General features: G+C 42.6%; 1 protein-coding gene across 2 annotated transcripts in view; it reads left to right on the top strand.

Annotated features, from left to right (window-relative positions):
- Positions 1-13,833, top strand: part of ASXL3 (ASXL transcriptional regulator 3) — a 164,266-nt gene that overhangs the window by 114,754 nt on the left and 35,679 nt on the right. For both annotated transcript variants that reach the window (XM_040432534.1, XM_040432533.1), the window contains one exon: positions 10,706-10,869. In XM_040432534.1, coding sequence (XP_040288468.1) covers positions 10,706-10,869 — 164 coding nt within the window. The remainder of the gene's footprint in view (positions 1-10,705; positions 10,870-13,833) is intronic.

The following is a 13,833-nucleotide window of genomic DNA, read 5'->3' as shown; positions in this document are numbered from 1 at the left end:
GTCCTGCCACCGAGATGGCTAATGTTTTCCAGTTTTGTAGCTTGTTCCATATATGGTCCTTTAAGGGGTAAATATTGAGAGACAGGACCTGGGAATATCTTTTAGTAATATTTACCCCTAGATACTTGAAGATATCAACCATCTTTAGTCTTTCCACATGTGAGGGACCTGTCCAACCTGTCCGAAAACTCCCCAAATTAATTTATTAAGGCCACTGCACCTTTAAGGGAAATGTCAGGTGACGATAAATATAGCATCATGTCATCTGCATATAGTCCTATACGGACTTCTCTGTCTCCCATGGTCACCCCGGTTATATTACTGCTGTTACTCACCCTAATTGCCAGAGACTCAACTGCCAGTGCAAATAAGAGTTATGACAGGGTGCAGCCCTGTCTCGTACCACTATGAAGAGGAAAGCTCTCCATTTATCAGTAGCCTACTGACCGGGCTGCTGATAGTATAGTAATTTATTTGAGAAATTGTGGGCCAAACCCAAAACTTTTCAGGCAGTTAATCAGATAGGCCCATTCTATTGAATCGAATGCCTTGGCAGCGTCTAGTGAAGCAAGGGTCCAATCCTCATTTAGGGAGAACCCCACGTGTAGAACCTACATACAGCCTGGGGGTGGGTTATAGATTCCTATTAATGTATATTGTACATTGTCAGTTAGAGAATGGACAAAGACATATCTGCCTTCTGAATCAATGACCAAGTCTTTTAGCACCCAGTGCAATTTTCTGTGTACTAACAGGGATACTCCTCGTGAAGAAGAAGTGTGATATGAGTGCACAGCCCATTGAACCCAAGGTTTCTTTAATACACGAGAGGTGTTAGTGATAAGATGCGTTTCTTGAAGACACAAAATCTGTGGATTAGAGTGTCTGATAAGAGCAAGCACCATAGATCTCTTTAGTGGTGTCCCCAAACCCCTAACATTCCATGATAGTATTTTTAGCTCAGCCGTGGATTCAGAGGCAGGTATATGTAATCAGAAGTGAAGGCAAATGCAGTGGATGAATTAGCACGCAACATTGCTACACAGGTAACTGTAAGTAACGAATAGAACATAATTATTGTAAAACTAGAATTGCAAACAATCTTTGTGTTCCCTAACGTTATGTTAGTCTGAGTGTTAGGTCTGTAATATTTTCTTATTTCAAACTGTAGGCTAGTAAATCCGGGATGCCCCCGCCTATGATGTCAGTTGGTAGAGGCATGCGGGCTGCGGCCACAGAACTAATGTGTCCATTTTACTTAGTTGGATGTACAGTAGGGCAAAAAAGTATTTAGTCAGCCACCAATTGTGCAAGTAATCCCACTTAAAAAGATGAGAGGCCTGTAATCTTCATCATAGGTACACTCAACTATGAGAGACATAATGAGAAAAAAAAATCCGAAGATTGGATTGGCCACTGCAGGACCTTGAAATGCTTCTTACGAAGCCAATCCTTTGTTGCCCGGGCAGTGTGTTTGGGATCATTGTCATGCTGAAAGACCCAGCCACGTTTCATCTTTAGTGCCCTTGCTGATGGAAGGAGGTTTTCACTCAAAATCTCACAATACATGGCCCCATTTATTCTTTCCTTTACACGTATCAGTCGTCCTGGTCGCTTTGCAGAAAAACAGCCCCAAAGCATGATGTTTCCACCCTCATGCTTCACAGTAGGTATGGTGTTCTTTGGACGCAACTCTGCATTCTTTCTCCTCCAAACACGACTCAAGTTGAGTTTTTACCAAAAAGTTCTACTTTGGTTTCATCTGACCATATGACATTCTCCCAATCCTCTTCTGGATCATCCAAATGCTCTCTAGCAAACTTCAGACGGGCCCGGACATGTACTGGCTTAAGCAGGGGGACACGTCTGTAACTGCAGGATTTGAGTCCCTGGCGGCGTAGTGTGTCACTGATGGTAGCCTTTGTTACTTTGGTCCCAGCTCTCTGCAGGTCATTCACTAGGTCCCCCCGTGTGGTTCTGGGATTTTTGCTCACCGTTCATTTTGACCGATCATTTTGACCCCACGGGGTCAGATCTTGCGTGGAGCCCCAGATCGAGGGAGATTATCAGTGGTCTTGTATGTCTTCCATTTTCTAATAATTGCTCCCACAGTTGATTTTTTCACACCAAGCTTCTTGCCTATTGCAGATTCAGTCTTCCCAGCCTGGTGCAGGTCTACAATTTTGTTTCTGGTGTCCTTCGACCGCTCTTTGGTATTGGCCATAGTGGAGTTTGGAGTGTGACTGTTTGAAGTTGTGGACAGGTGTCTTTTATACTGATAACAAGTTCAAACAGGTGCCATTAATACAGGTAAAGAGTGGAGGACAGCGGAGCCTCTTAAAGAAGAAGTTACAGGTCTTTGAGAGCCAGAAATCTTTGAACTGTACCTATGATGACAATTACAGGCCTCTCTCATCTTTTTAAGTGGGAGAACTTGCACAATTGGTGGCTGACTAAATACTTTTTTGCCCCACTGTATATAACAAGGCACTATATTATTAGCGAGGATAAGGCAAATTGCAATAAAAGAATTTTGGAGAAACTACAATTAACATATATCACAGTGAAAGAAAACCAGTCCACTGATGTTGTCTCTGTCGCCATCCACCACTCTGAGTTTGGCAGGATAGCCCATAGAGTACGGGATGTTAGCTTTTCTCAGGCGTCTCTTGACATCCATGAAGGTGGAGCGTTGTTTCTGCAGTTCCATATCAAAATCTATGAGGATGGAAACTCTGGCATTGTCATATTTAATTTCCTGTCGCCTTCTAGCTAGAGCTAATATCCTGTCCGTGTCCCCAGTGGAGGAGGTTTTGCTGGTACTCTCTGGACCTGTTCTACCGCATAGGCTGAGGAGAAGTTTGCATCTGGAAAAAATGCCTTCATCTAATTTTCTATAAACTCATCCGGCGCCTGGCCTTCAGCTCTTTCAGGCAATCCGATGATTCTAATGTTATTTCTACGGAGCCTATTTTCTAGGTCGTCTTCTTTCTGCTTCCATTGCTCCGTTTTGGTATAAAGATCAGAGATGGCTCTTGGAACAGTAGCGGTGGAATCCTCTATATGAGATATGCGTTCTTCAGTGTGTTAGACCGTTCTCGCAGGTTATGCAGGTCTTGGCGCATTAGTCCCAGATCTATCTTGACTTTGGACAATTTTCTTACACGCGGTGATAGCTTCCAAGACCTGAGTGGTTACTTGTTTAAGAGTGGGTTCTTCCTGATCTTCCACCTGGGAAGTTACTTGGGTCGGTATTTTGGATGCTCTAGTGTGCATATTCCGTTGCGGTAATGGCGACCGGGCCCCATCTTCTGGTTGTCTGGCAAATTCGCGTGGCACTGTTTTTTGTGGCCCCATTGATATATCAAAATAGTAGACAGTTCTGTTCAGAATTCAGGGCTCAAATTGGTATAGAGTATTGTGTATATACAGGTCCTTCTCAAAAAATTAGCATATTGTGATAAAGTTCATTATTTTCTATAATGTACTGATAAACATTAGACTTTCATATATTTTAGATTTATTTCACACAACTGAAGTATTTCAAGCCTTTTCTTGTTTTAATATTGATGATTTTGGCATACAACCCAAAATTCCTATCTAAAAAAATTTGCATATTTCATCCGACCAATAAAAGAAAAGTGTTTTTAATACAAAAAAAGTCAACCTTCAAATAATTAAGTTCAGCTATGCACTCAATACTTGGTCAGGAATCCTTTTGCAGAAATGACTGCTTCAATGCGGCGTGGCATGGAGGCAATCAGCCTGTGGCACTGCTGAGGTGTTATGGAGGCCCAGGATGCTTCGATAGCGGCCTTAAGCTCATCCAGAGTGTTGGGTCTTGCGTCTCTCAACTTTCTCTTCCCAATATCCCACAGATTCTCTATGGGGTTCAGGTCAGGAGAGTTGGCAGGCCAATTGAGCACAGAAATACCATGATCAGTAAACCATTTACCAGTGGTTTTGGCACTGTGAGCAGGTGCCAGGTCGTGCGGAAAAATGAAATCTTCATCTCCATAAAGCTTTTCAGCAGATGGAAGCATGAAGTGCTCCAAAATCTCCTGATAGCTAGCTGCATTGACCCTGCCCTTGATAAAACATTGGACCAACACCAGCAGCTGACATGGCACCCCAGACCATCACTGACTGTGGGTACTTGACACTGGACTTCAGGCATTTTGGCATTTCCCTCTCCCCAGTCTTCCTCCAGACTCTGGCACCTTGATTTCCGAATGACATGCAAAATTTGCTTTCATCCGAAAAAAGTACTTTGGACCACTGAGCAACAGTCCAGTGCTGCTTCTCTGTAGCCCACGTCAGGCTCTTCTGTCGCTGTTTCTGGTTCAAAAATGGCTTGACCTGGGGAATGCGGCACCTGTAGCCCATTTCCTGCACACGCCTGTACACGGTGGCTCTGGATGTTTCTACTCCAGACTCAGTCCACTGCTTCCGCAGGTCCCCCAAGGTCTGGAATCGGTCACCTCTTCTCGTTGTGCAGCGTTTTCTGCCACACTTTTTCCTTCCCACAGACGTGCCTTGATACAGCACTCTGGGAACAGCCTATTCGTTCAGAAATTTCTTTCTGTGTCTTACCCTCTTGCTTGAGGGTGTCAATGATGGCCTTCTGGACAGCAGTCAGGTCGGCAGTCTTACCCATGATTGCGGTTTTGAGTAATGAACCAGGCTGGGAGTTTTTAAAAGCCTCAGGAATCTTTTGCAGGTGTTTAGAGTTAATTAGTTGATTCAGATGATTAGGTTAATAGCTCGTTTAGAGAACCTTTTCATGATATGCTATATTTTTGAGATAGGAATTTTGGGTTTTCATGAGCTGTATGCCAAAATCATCAATATTAAAACAAGAAAAGGCTTGAACTACTTCAGTTGTGTGTAATGAATCTAAAATATATGAAAGTCTAATGTTTATCAGTACATTACAGAAAATAATGAACTTTATCACAATATGCTAATTTTTTGAGAAGGACCTGTATACAGTGATATGGGTAGCAGTCTCAAGACTTATATTTTTCAGAGATGCCTGTCACCTTTGTATGCACAACAGTGATTTGATTGTAAAATCGGGCAGTTTGATCATGCTTTCTTTGGCTGTTTATACAAGAGGCTGTATCTGGGCTGCTGAGTGATCGGGGATGTTACTGCATGTGCTGCTGCAGGAGTCTGGTTCTGTCTAGGCTTCTGCCCCCTTTCCCGGTGCAGTGGAGGTATCTGCAAGATGGCCGACTGGCGGGAAACTTTAGCTGGTAATGTCTCCGGCCGAATCCTCTTCCCTCCACCTCGGGTATAGCGCCTTTGGTCTCCCACTCTCGTCCCCTTATGCCTCACTAGGATCTGGGCTTCAGAGCTTGCTGCAGGTCCTCCGTTTGAACCCGCACATGGCTCCCGGTGTGCCTCCTCTGCGTACTCCGTTCGTACGGCGCTGGTGGCTATTTGTTGCAGGGCTAAGTCAGGGTGTCTGTCCGGCTCAAATGGTCAAGGATCTTCCAGGATTTTTCCAGGTCTGTGTTCACAACCGCAGAGCTCCTCTCACTTGCGTTCCGCCATCTTGGCTGCTGGCCCCGCCCCCTCTTTTCTTTCTCTTGAATGGCAACTGGCTGCAGTACTTGGCTCTATCCACTCAACTTTTTGGTGTCGATGGCTACCAAAAAACAGCCATGTACCTTGAACAGAGCTGCAATCGCAATTCTGTAGGCTTCAGAACTGAAACCCTCCTGATTATGTTGCTTGCTTAAATTATTTGCATTCTGGGAAGTGCAGCCTTTACCCAGACACTGTGCAATAATATGCCAATTTTCTCACTGATTTATAGGATAAGCGCTTAGAAATTAGCTTGTTGAGAAGCTTGCTACTGCTGCTCAAGACTATAATACGGACTGTAATTTAGAACCCGTAGAAGGTTTGGCACTGTAATGTAGTTCCTCAGCTTTTTATTTATTTTAATTTTTTTATATCTACAGTACAGACCAAAAGTTTGGACACACCTTCTCATTCAAAGAGTTTTCTTTATTTTCATGACTATGAAATTTGTAGATTCACACTGAAGGCATCAAAACTATGAATTAACACGTGGAATTATATACATAACAAACAAGTGTGAAACAACTGAATATATGTCATATTCTAGGTTCTTCAAAGTAGCCACCTTTTGCTTTGATTACTGCTTTGCACACTCTTGGCATTATCTTGATGAGCTTCAAGAGGTAGTCCCCTGAAATGGTTTTCACTTCACAGGTGTGCCCTGTCAGGTTTAATAAGTGGGATTTCTTGCCTTATAAATGGGGTTGGGACCATCAGTTGCGTTGAGGAGAAGTCAGGTGGATACACAGCTGATAGTCCTACTGAATAGACTGTTAGAATTTGGATTATGGCAAGAAAAAAGCAGCTAAGTAAAGAAAAACGAGTGGCCATCATTACTTTAAGAAATTAAGGTCAGTCAGTCAGCCGAAAAATTGGGAAAACTTTGAAAGTAAGGGCTATTTGACCATGAAGGAGAGTGATGGGGTGCTGCGCCAGATGACCTGGCCTCCACAGTCACCGGTCCTGAACCCAATCGAGATGGTTTGGGGTGAGCTGGACCGCAGAGTGAAGGCAAAAGGGCCAACAAGTGCTAAGCATATCTGGGAACTACTTCAAGACTGTTGGAAGACCATTTCAGGGGACTACCTCTTGAAGCTCATCAAGAGAATGCCAAGAGTGTGCAAAGCAGTAATCAAAGCAAAAGGTGACTACTTTGAAGAACCTAGAATATGACATATTTTCAGTTGTTTCACACTTGTTTGTTATGTATATAATTCCACATGTGTTAATTCATAGTTTTGATGCCTTCATAGTCATGAAAATAAAGAAAACTCTTTGAATGAGAAGGTGTGTCCAAACTTTTGGTCTGTACTGTATATATAAACTTGTTATTTAAAGGCAAACATAGACTTTAAGCTTTAAAGCTTCTTGAATACGTACAATAAACTAAAGCTTTTCCTGCTGTTACCCTACTATGTGTTGAAGTCAATCTGCTGAAGTATAAATGGATCTTGGCGCTTATTTTGTGTGTGAGTGAATTTATCATGAAAAGACGTACTAATTTCCAGCTTGGTACGCTGATCTTAGCCACAGGCTGACATTTTTTGTTAATAAACAGTGTTCCCTTGATGATATGCTTGCGAGCTACAATCAGCGTTTCCTCTTCAGATGTACTGTTTATGGTTGCCTGGACTACTTTTACTTGACAGATAAGAAGGTTTTCTGTAAAACCACTGAATCAAGTCTCTGATGTTACAATATGGAACAAACCATGAAAAGCCCAGAATATTTAAGACCATTCAAGTCTGATCTGTACTTTATCCTGATCATTTTCCATTTCCTTTTTAAAGGAAATGTGTCATCAAAAATGTATTTGCCAGTTAAAACCAGATGGTAACACATCTCCTTTTTTTCTAATGTCTTTTTATTTTCTGATTACAGATTTTATTTTTATTTTTCCTGTGCATGATTATGGGGACGGCTATCTTGCCGTCTTTACAAAGCATTAAGAAATTGCTTTACGGCAGCCACATGGTCCATGGAGCTGACCCTATTGACTTTTTTGGGAAAGTTTTCTAGGCATGCTCTGTGACCTGTGCGGAGGTCATTGTACAAGGGAAGACTAGATTAACTGACAATCACCCATTGTGAATGGTGGATCTTGTCTTATCTATACACAGAGGTGATACCTCCTTATCATTACAGGCAGGATTAGAATGACAGATAGGCAGGTAACTGCAGTAAAGTGATCTGTACATATTGGCGCCTATTATTAGGCTTAGTGGCCAGTGCCAAAACTGCAGGAATTTATGTTTTTTGTTTTAATATAGATGTTGAAAATAAACATAACATCATCAAAAATTATTTAAGAATATGTTAAACATGAAAACGTGATTTTAAACAATAGGTCATTTTCTGATGGCACATTCCCTTTAAATCATTGTACATAAAAAAAAAATTTAAAAAAACATGGTGTAGGCTTATATCCTATCTGCTTCATCTCGTCAGTTTTGGGGGTCCTGCTGCCAGAAGGTCTGTTGATTTATCGGTGGCATTTTTGCTGCAGGATTTCAAAGAATAATACCCGTGTTTCTCCAAAAATAAGAAAGGGTTAGGGCTTATTATTGGGGTAGGGCTTATTTTGGCTCCATGAACATATTTTATATAGACACATGCCAATTACAGAACAGGAATGCACCCATATACTGCAGTTACATGGGTGCATTCCTATGGATGAGTGGGATTATAGTCATATTTGCCACACATTTTTCATTCTGGTACCCTATATTTCCCCTGAGCTGTCCTTACCCAAGGGACCTAGGCAACAATCTACAGTACCAGGGAGACCATATACGGCACAGGAGAGATGTAGGGAGCTCCTCCAGGCAGCAGAGAGGAGAAGGAGATCCTCCTGCTGCCTCCTTCATGTAAGTAAGAACGTGCGGGCTGGCGGCAGTACAGGATATACAGAGAAGCCGCCAGCCCGGCCAATATAAAAGTGAAGGGAAGCGCAGGCTGCCGGCATAATTTAGCATTTAGTGAAGTTGCCAGCCCACCCTTCAGGTGCTGCTTAGTGCCGCAATGTATGCGCGGACTGGCGGCTTCACTGAAGGCTAATTCACTGAAGCCTGCGCTGCCCGCCCACAGTTTCATGGAAGTTTAGGAGCCATTAGTTGAGTGCTCCTGCAAAATAGCGCTAGGGCTTATTATCGGGGGACGGTATTTAAAGAGGATTTCCAGCCCCACTGATCAGAGGTTTTAAGGGGCCTCAGCCCTCATGCGAGCACTATGGCCTCTTCAGTATATACATGGGGCAGTCTACCAATATCATAGTGGCAGTGGTGCTGGGTATTGCAGCTTTGTCTTATTTAAAGGGGTTGTGCCTCCATAAAATTTTAATATAGTTAATAAAAGGCTAGTAACATTTGGATTCTGTTACAAAAATGCTCCAGTTGTGATATTCGTTATAATAATGTCTCTGGTGTTTAATCAATATAATAATGTGCATGTCCACTTACCAAGGTGGTCGCACATGCTCAGTTCCATTGATCAACTTCCACAAGCCATAAATTGTGGTAGATCATGTGACAGGGCATACAGCGCAGTTGTATAGCCGGTCTACATTGTTAATGGACGCACAGTAATGAAGGTGTGGTCTTCGGTGGTTAACTAAGAGGCAGCAGTGGCCTATTGACTGCATCACAAACGCCCCACGACTGCGCACTGTGGTTATACCCTTACAGGGAGTGAGCAGCAGCAGAAAGGACACCTCTCCTGAGAAAGGAGACGCACTCTAGCTGAGCAAGTGAAGCGATAAATGTGAAGATTTCTGGATCCATGGGAGGTGCAACGCTGGGTCTAGCTTTGTTAGTGAGATTTCACATCACTGTTACTTTTCCTTTCTTCTTATCCATCAGAAGAACAGAAAAATATAGAAGAAAACGCATCCTGTAAAAAAAAAACAAAAAAAAAAACGGATCCTGTGCACATTTCTGAGATCCGTTTTTTAGACAGAAAAAAATGATTGCATACAGGACTTTTTTCAGTCTAAAAATAGGATCTTGAATGGAACTGGCTCAAACAGATGCCACAGGATCCGTTTTTCCCCCCTTATTTTTCCATTCTTCTGACGGATCAAAAGACTGGAAAAATAACGGTGATGTAAATGCTGCCTTAAAGAGATTGTCATGTATTATTTGATGTCTGATTTTTACTACTAAGTAGGTGGTGTTATCTAAACAATGCAGAGGCCACAGCTCTAGCATGAGAGAAATGGCGCTTCTATCCGCTCATAGGCCAGGATGCTGAGAATCCGTCTCCCCTCAATCTAATATTGATAGTCTATACTAAGAATAGGTGTGATATTCTTGTGCAGGAAATTCAGAAAAAAATCTGTGCATGCAGTGGATGATATTTAATGAGATTCCAGATGAGGCAGTTATAATGCTCCAGTAACGCCTAGCATGAGCATGCTGGTCTAGATTCCTACTTTTGATGCTCTCCTTGGGTATCTTTGATGCGGACAGTTTTTGTATTACAGATTATATATGTCTGCGGAAAATGCTTTCCTGTTGTCTATTTTCCACTAGTCTCCTTTCTATCAGGGTCCCACAGCGATTATTGACTGAATTGTATTACCTATAGCTTGAAATTTACCTTGGGTCTTGTCAGAGGCCCAAGCATCCGCCATGCTTTCCCCTGCAATGCTGCTTTTCCAGATTGGTTGCACGACTCGTGGGAGCAGATTTTACCGTAAAAAAGGATAATATGGTTGTATACTGCAAAAAGCCTTAAAAATGGAGATGCAGTTCAGTTTTAGCATATATTTATGACAGTGATGTACCAACAGGCAAGAATATAGGAAGAAAATATACATGGTTTTCCTTTCGACTATATATTAATTTAAAAAATGCATTATTGTGGAAATGTTTTTTACAACGGTAAATAAAATGCACATATGTTAAATGGCAGTTCTGCTTCAGTGGATGAAGAGACTGGATAAATGTATATCATGATTGGCAAAATTACATTTTGAGATCTAAAAGCCTGTCTGCCTGTTTCCGTTCAGAAGAGCCTGTCTGCATATACCACTTGTACACTTTATGTAAAACTGATATAAAAGAACAGTAATTAACGCAATCCCTTCTGACTTAATTTTTTTGTTTTTTTTTAGGGCATTTGAAATGGACCAAAGCAGAAGATATTGACATAGAAACTCCAGGATCAATTTTAGTCAACACTAACCTGAGGGCTTTAATAAACAAGCATACGTTTGCTTCTTTACCTCAGCACTTTCAGCAGTACCTCCTGCTCTTACTCCCAGAAGTAGATAGACAGGTGAGTAAGTTACAGCTCCCTAGGGATTATGGCTGCTAAAGGGGTACCTCAGGGATTTGTTATTATTGGGCTAGCAATACCTGATCAGCGAGATATAGTCAGACACTTCGCGCTCTCAACGATCTCCTGTTTCAGTAAATTTCCGTCACTGGAACTCTACTGCTCCGTCCAATGTGTCTTGGACAGAGCTGGTTAGTCCAGCGCTTCTCCCTTTGAAGTGAATGGAAGCCGGACTGCAGTAACCAGCTCTGTCCATTATACACAGTGGACCGAGCTGTGTATTTTCGGTGCTGGAGCTACACCGAAACAAGTGTCCGGACCTTCATCGATAAGATATTGGTGGCCTATACTGAGGATAGACCATCAATAACAATATCCTGGAATGCCACTTTAATGACCAGACACTTTTTACCGAATTTATTTTAATTTGTATTTTTTGTGTTCAGGTTATGTTCACATTTCTTTACAGCATATGTCTCCCATCAGCCGTAATGTGTTTTCCTATTTACCACCATAAACCAGCCTGAAGAAGGGCATATTGTACTCATTTGGTGTCCGTCAGGAAAAAGGAGGGCGATGTATTTGTTTGATGTAAACGCTGGGAGCTTCACATGACAAGACTATTTGCACACTCACGTTTTTTACATAAATTGGCTGGCATAGATCAGCCAATAGCAGGCAGTGATGGGGACGAGCCTCCCTAGCATCGCTGGTGACGCTAGGGAGGCTTGTCCCCATCACCGCCTGCTATTGGCTAACCCCTCCCCAACCCGACGCCAGATGTTTATATCCCCACGACGGGGAGATGCAGCGGCAGCCGTGCATGCTTGAGAAGTACGTACATGTTGTGTGAGGGACCCGGGCATATGGGGGAAGGGGAAATTTCAGGGGTCGGATAACCCTTTAAGTTTACTTTTTTACTGAACTGCTTCTACAGTGTGCTTTATACCAGTTATACATAGGAAATGTTAAAAAGGGTTTTCTGGGATTTGTATACTGATGGCCCATCCTCAGATTAGGTCATCGGCATCTGATCGGTGGAGGTCTGACACCGGGGTCCCCTCCGATCAGCTATTCAAGAAGGCACCGACACTGAGCGCTTCGGGCTTCTCTGTGTTTACAAAGCACAGTAACGTACATTGTATAGCGCCTGTACTCAGTATCACGCTCAGTCCCATTCACTTCTATGCCCGAATCCCCTGAGGACGCCAGTTTATCTGGTGAAACATGTTGGTGGCAGTGTTTGAGCAGTTTTTAAGCAGTGTGTACAGATGGATTCTTTTGAAGAAACTTAATGAGAACTACAGTGACACTATAGTGTAGGACTAGCTACTAGGGAACGGGTAGTCAGCGCGCAGCTACCAGCTCCCTGTTAAAAGCTGGAGATATATAATACCTTGGAAAAAATATATACAAAAGACAAGGAAATACATAAAAACCATGTGACACAGCTGATTAGTTTTAATTATCTTTATTTTTCTTTTTTTTTTTTACACTTCAAATATGTACACATTAAATGTTCAGTTTTAATAATTGGCATATGAAACGAATAGGGCACCCATGGGTCTTAAGGACCATTTGTAAATAAATTTGAGCACCATACCAAGCACAGCCGCTATACAATGTATGGCTCTGTGCCTTGTAAGTTCCATGATGGCCACTGCGCTCACAGGGGCGCTGGTGCCTTCTCGAACAGCTGATTGGCAGGGGTCCTGGGTGTCTGTTCCCCACCGATCAGATACTGATGGCCTTTCCTGAGGATAGGTGATCAGTATCAAAATCCCGGAAAATTCCTTTAATTCAATTTTGATACGATTCAACAATTAAAGGGCTTCTGACACCATTATCATTGTAGTGAACAGGCTGACCTGCGACACGTGCGGAGGTCAGCAGCAGCTAGCAGTCTTGGTCCCATCCTCATCTGTGGCTTTATTTCTGAGACAACTAAACTTTTTATCTATGTAAATGAGCCTCGAGGAGCAATGGGTGCGTTGCCGTTACTCCTAAAGACTCTGTTCTCTCTGCTGCTACTCCCCCTGCACAGGGCCAGGCAGTGTACACGTCATCACACCTGGCCCTGACTTCTCCTAGTCACGCGCCTTTGCCGTACACTTCAGTACTCTGCACAGGCGCAGTACAGAGAAGAACTGCTAGCGAGTCTCTCTCTTGTACTGCTCCTTATACCAGTGTCTAGCGCGAGACTAGGAGAAGTCAGGGCCAGAAGTGAAGTTTACATTGCCTGGTCCTGTCAATCAAAGTGCAGAGAGCGCAGATTCTCTACGAGTAACGGCAATGCCCCCATTGCTCCAAGAGGCTCATTTGCATATATTTCATTATTCTCCGAAATAAAGCCACAGATGGGGGATGGGTCCAAGACTGCTAGCTTCTGCTAACCTGAGCACATGTAGCAGGTCAGCCCATTTCACTGCAATGATTCTGGTGACAGAAGTCCTTTAAGAGTAATGTATCTGTACAGTTACATGGCCATGCCTGCTAATACTGTAACTGTGTTCTGCACCTTTATAACAGTAGGGTTTTCATGCCACAGTCACTGACTACTACCATAAGGGAATGAGTATTTCAATAACTTGTTTCCAAGGTTAAGAGACAGCATATTATGTACTGTATTCTGATTTTTTTCTTTAGCATTTTTGCTCTTTATTTTTTTCTTACATTTACTTTGTTCTTGTACGGTCTCAATTTGTTGCCAAGGTACAAGTATTGTCACCTGATGAAGACTAGATAAAGCACCATAACAACGTGACCACAAGGTGTCATGCGATCCTTCTAAATCTAGGATTTCTACCGTTTATGCCGCCTGCTACTCTTCATTAGTTTTTATCCCAGGAACCAACATCGCTGGTGCTAATTCCATTGTTTCCTTGCAAACTCCAAAGCAAAAGTTTTATTGTCCAGAGAAAGCCTATTTCTGGCTAATATAATATTTGGAATATTTTTTGTTCT

This window comes from Bufo bufo, chromosome 5 (assembly GCF_905171765.1).
Source record: "Bufo bufo chromosome 5, aBufBuf1.1, whole genome shotgun sequence".
In the NCBI taxonomy this organism is placed as follows: Eukaryota; Metazoa; Chordata; class Amphibia; order Anura; family Bufonidae; genus Bufo; species Bufo bufo.
Note: the sequence above shows the minus strand (reverse complement) of the source record. Positions and strands in the feature narration are given on the sequence as shown.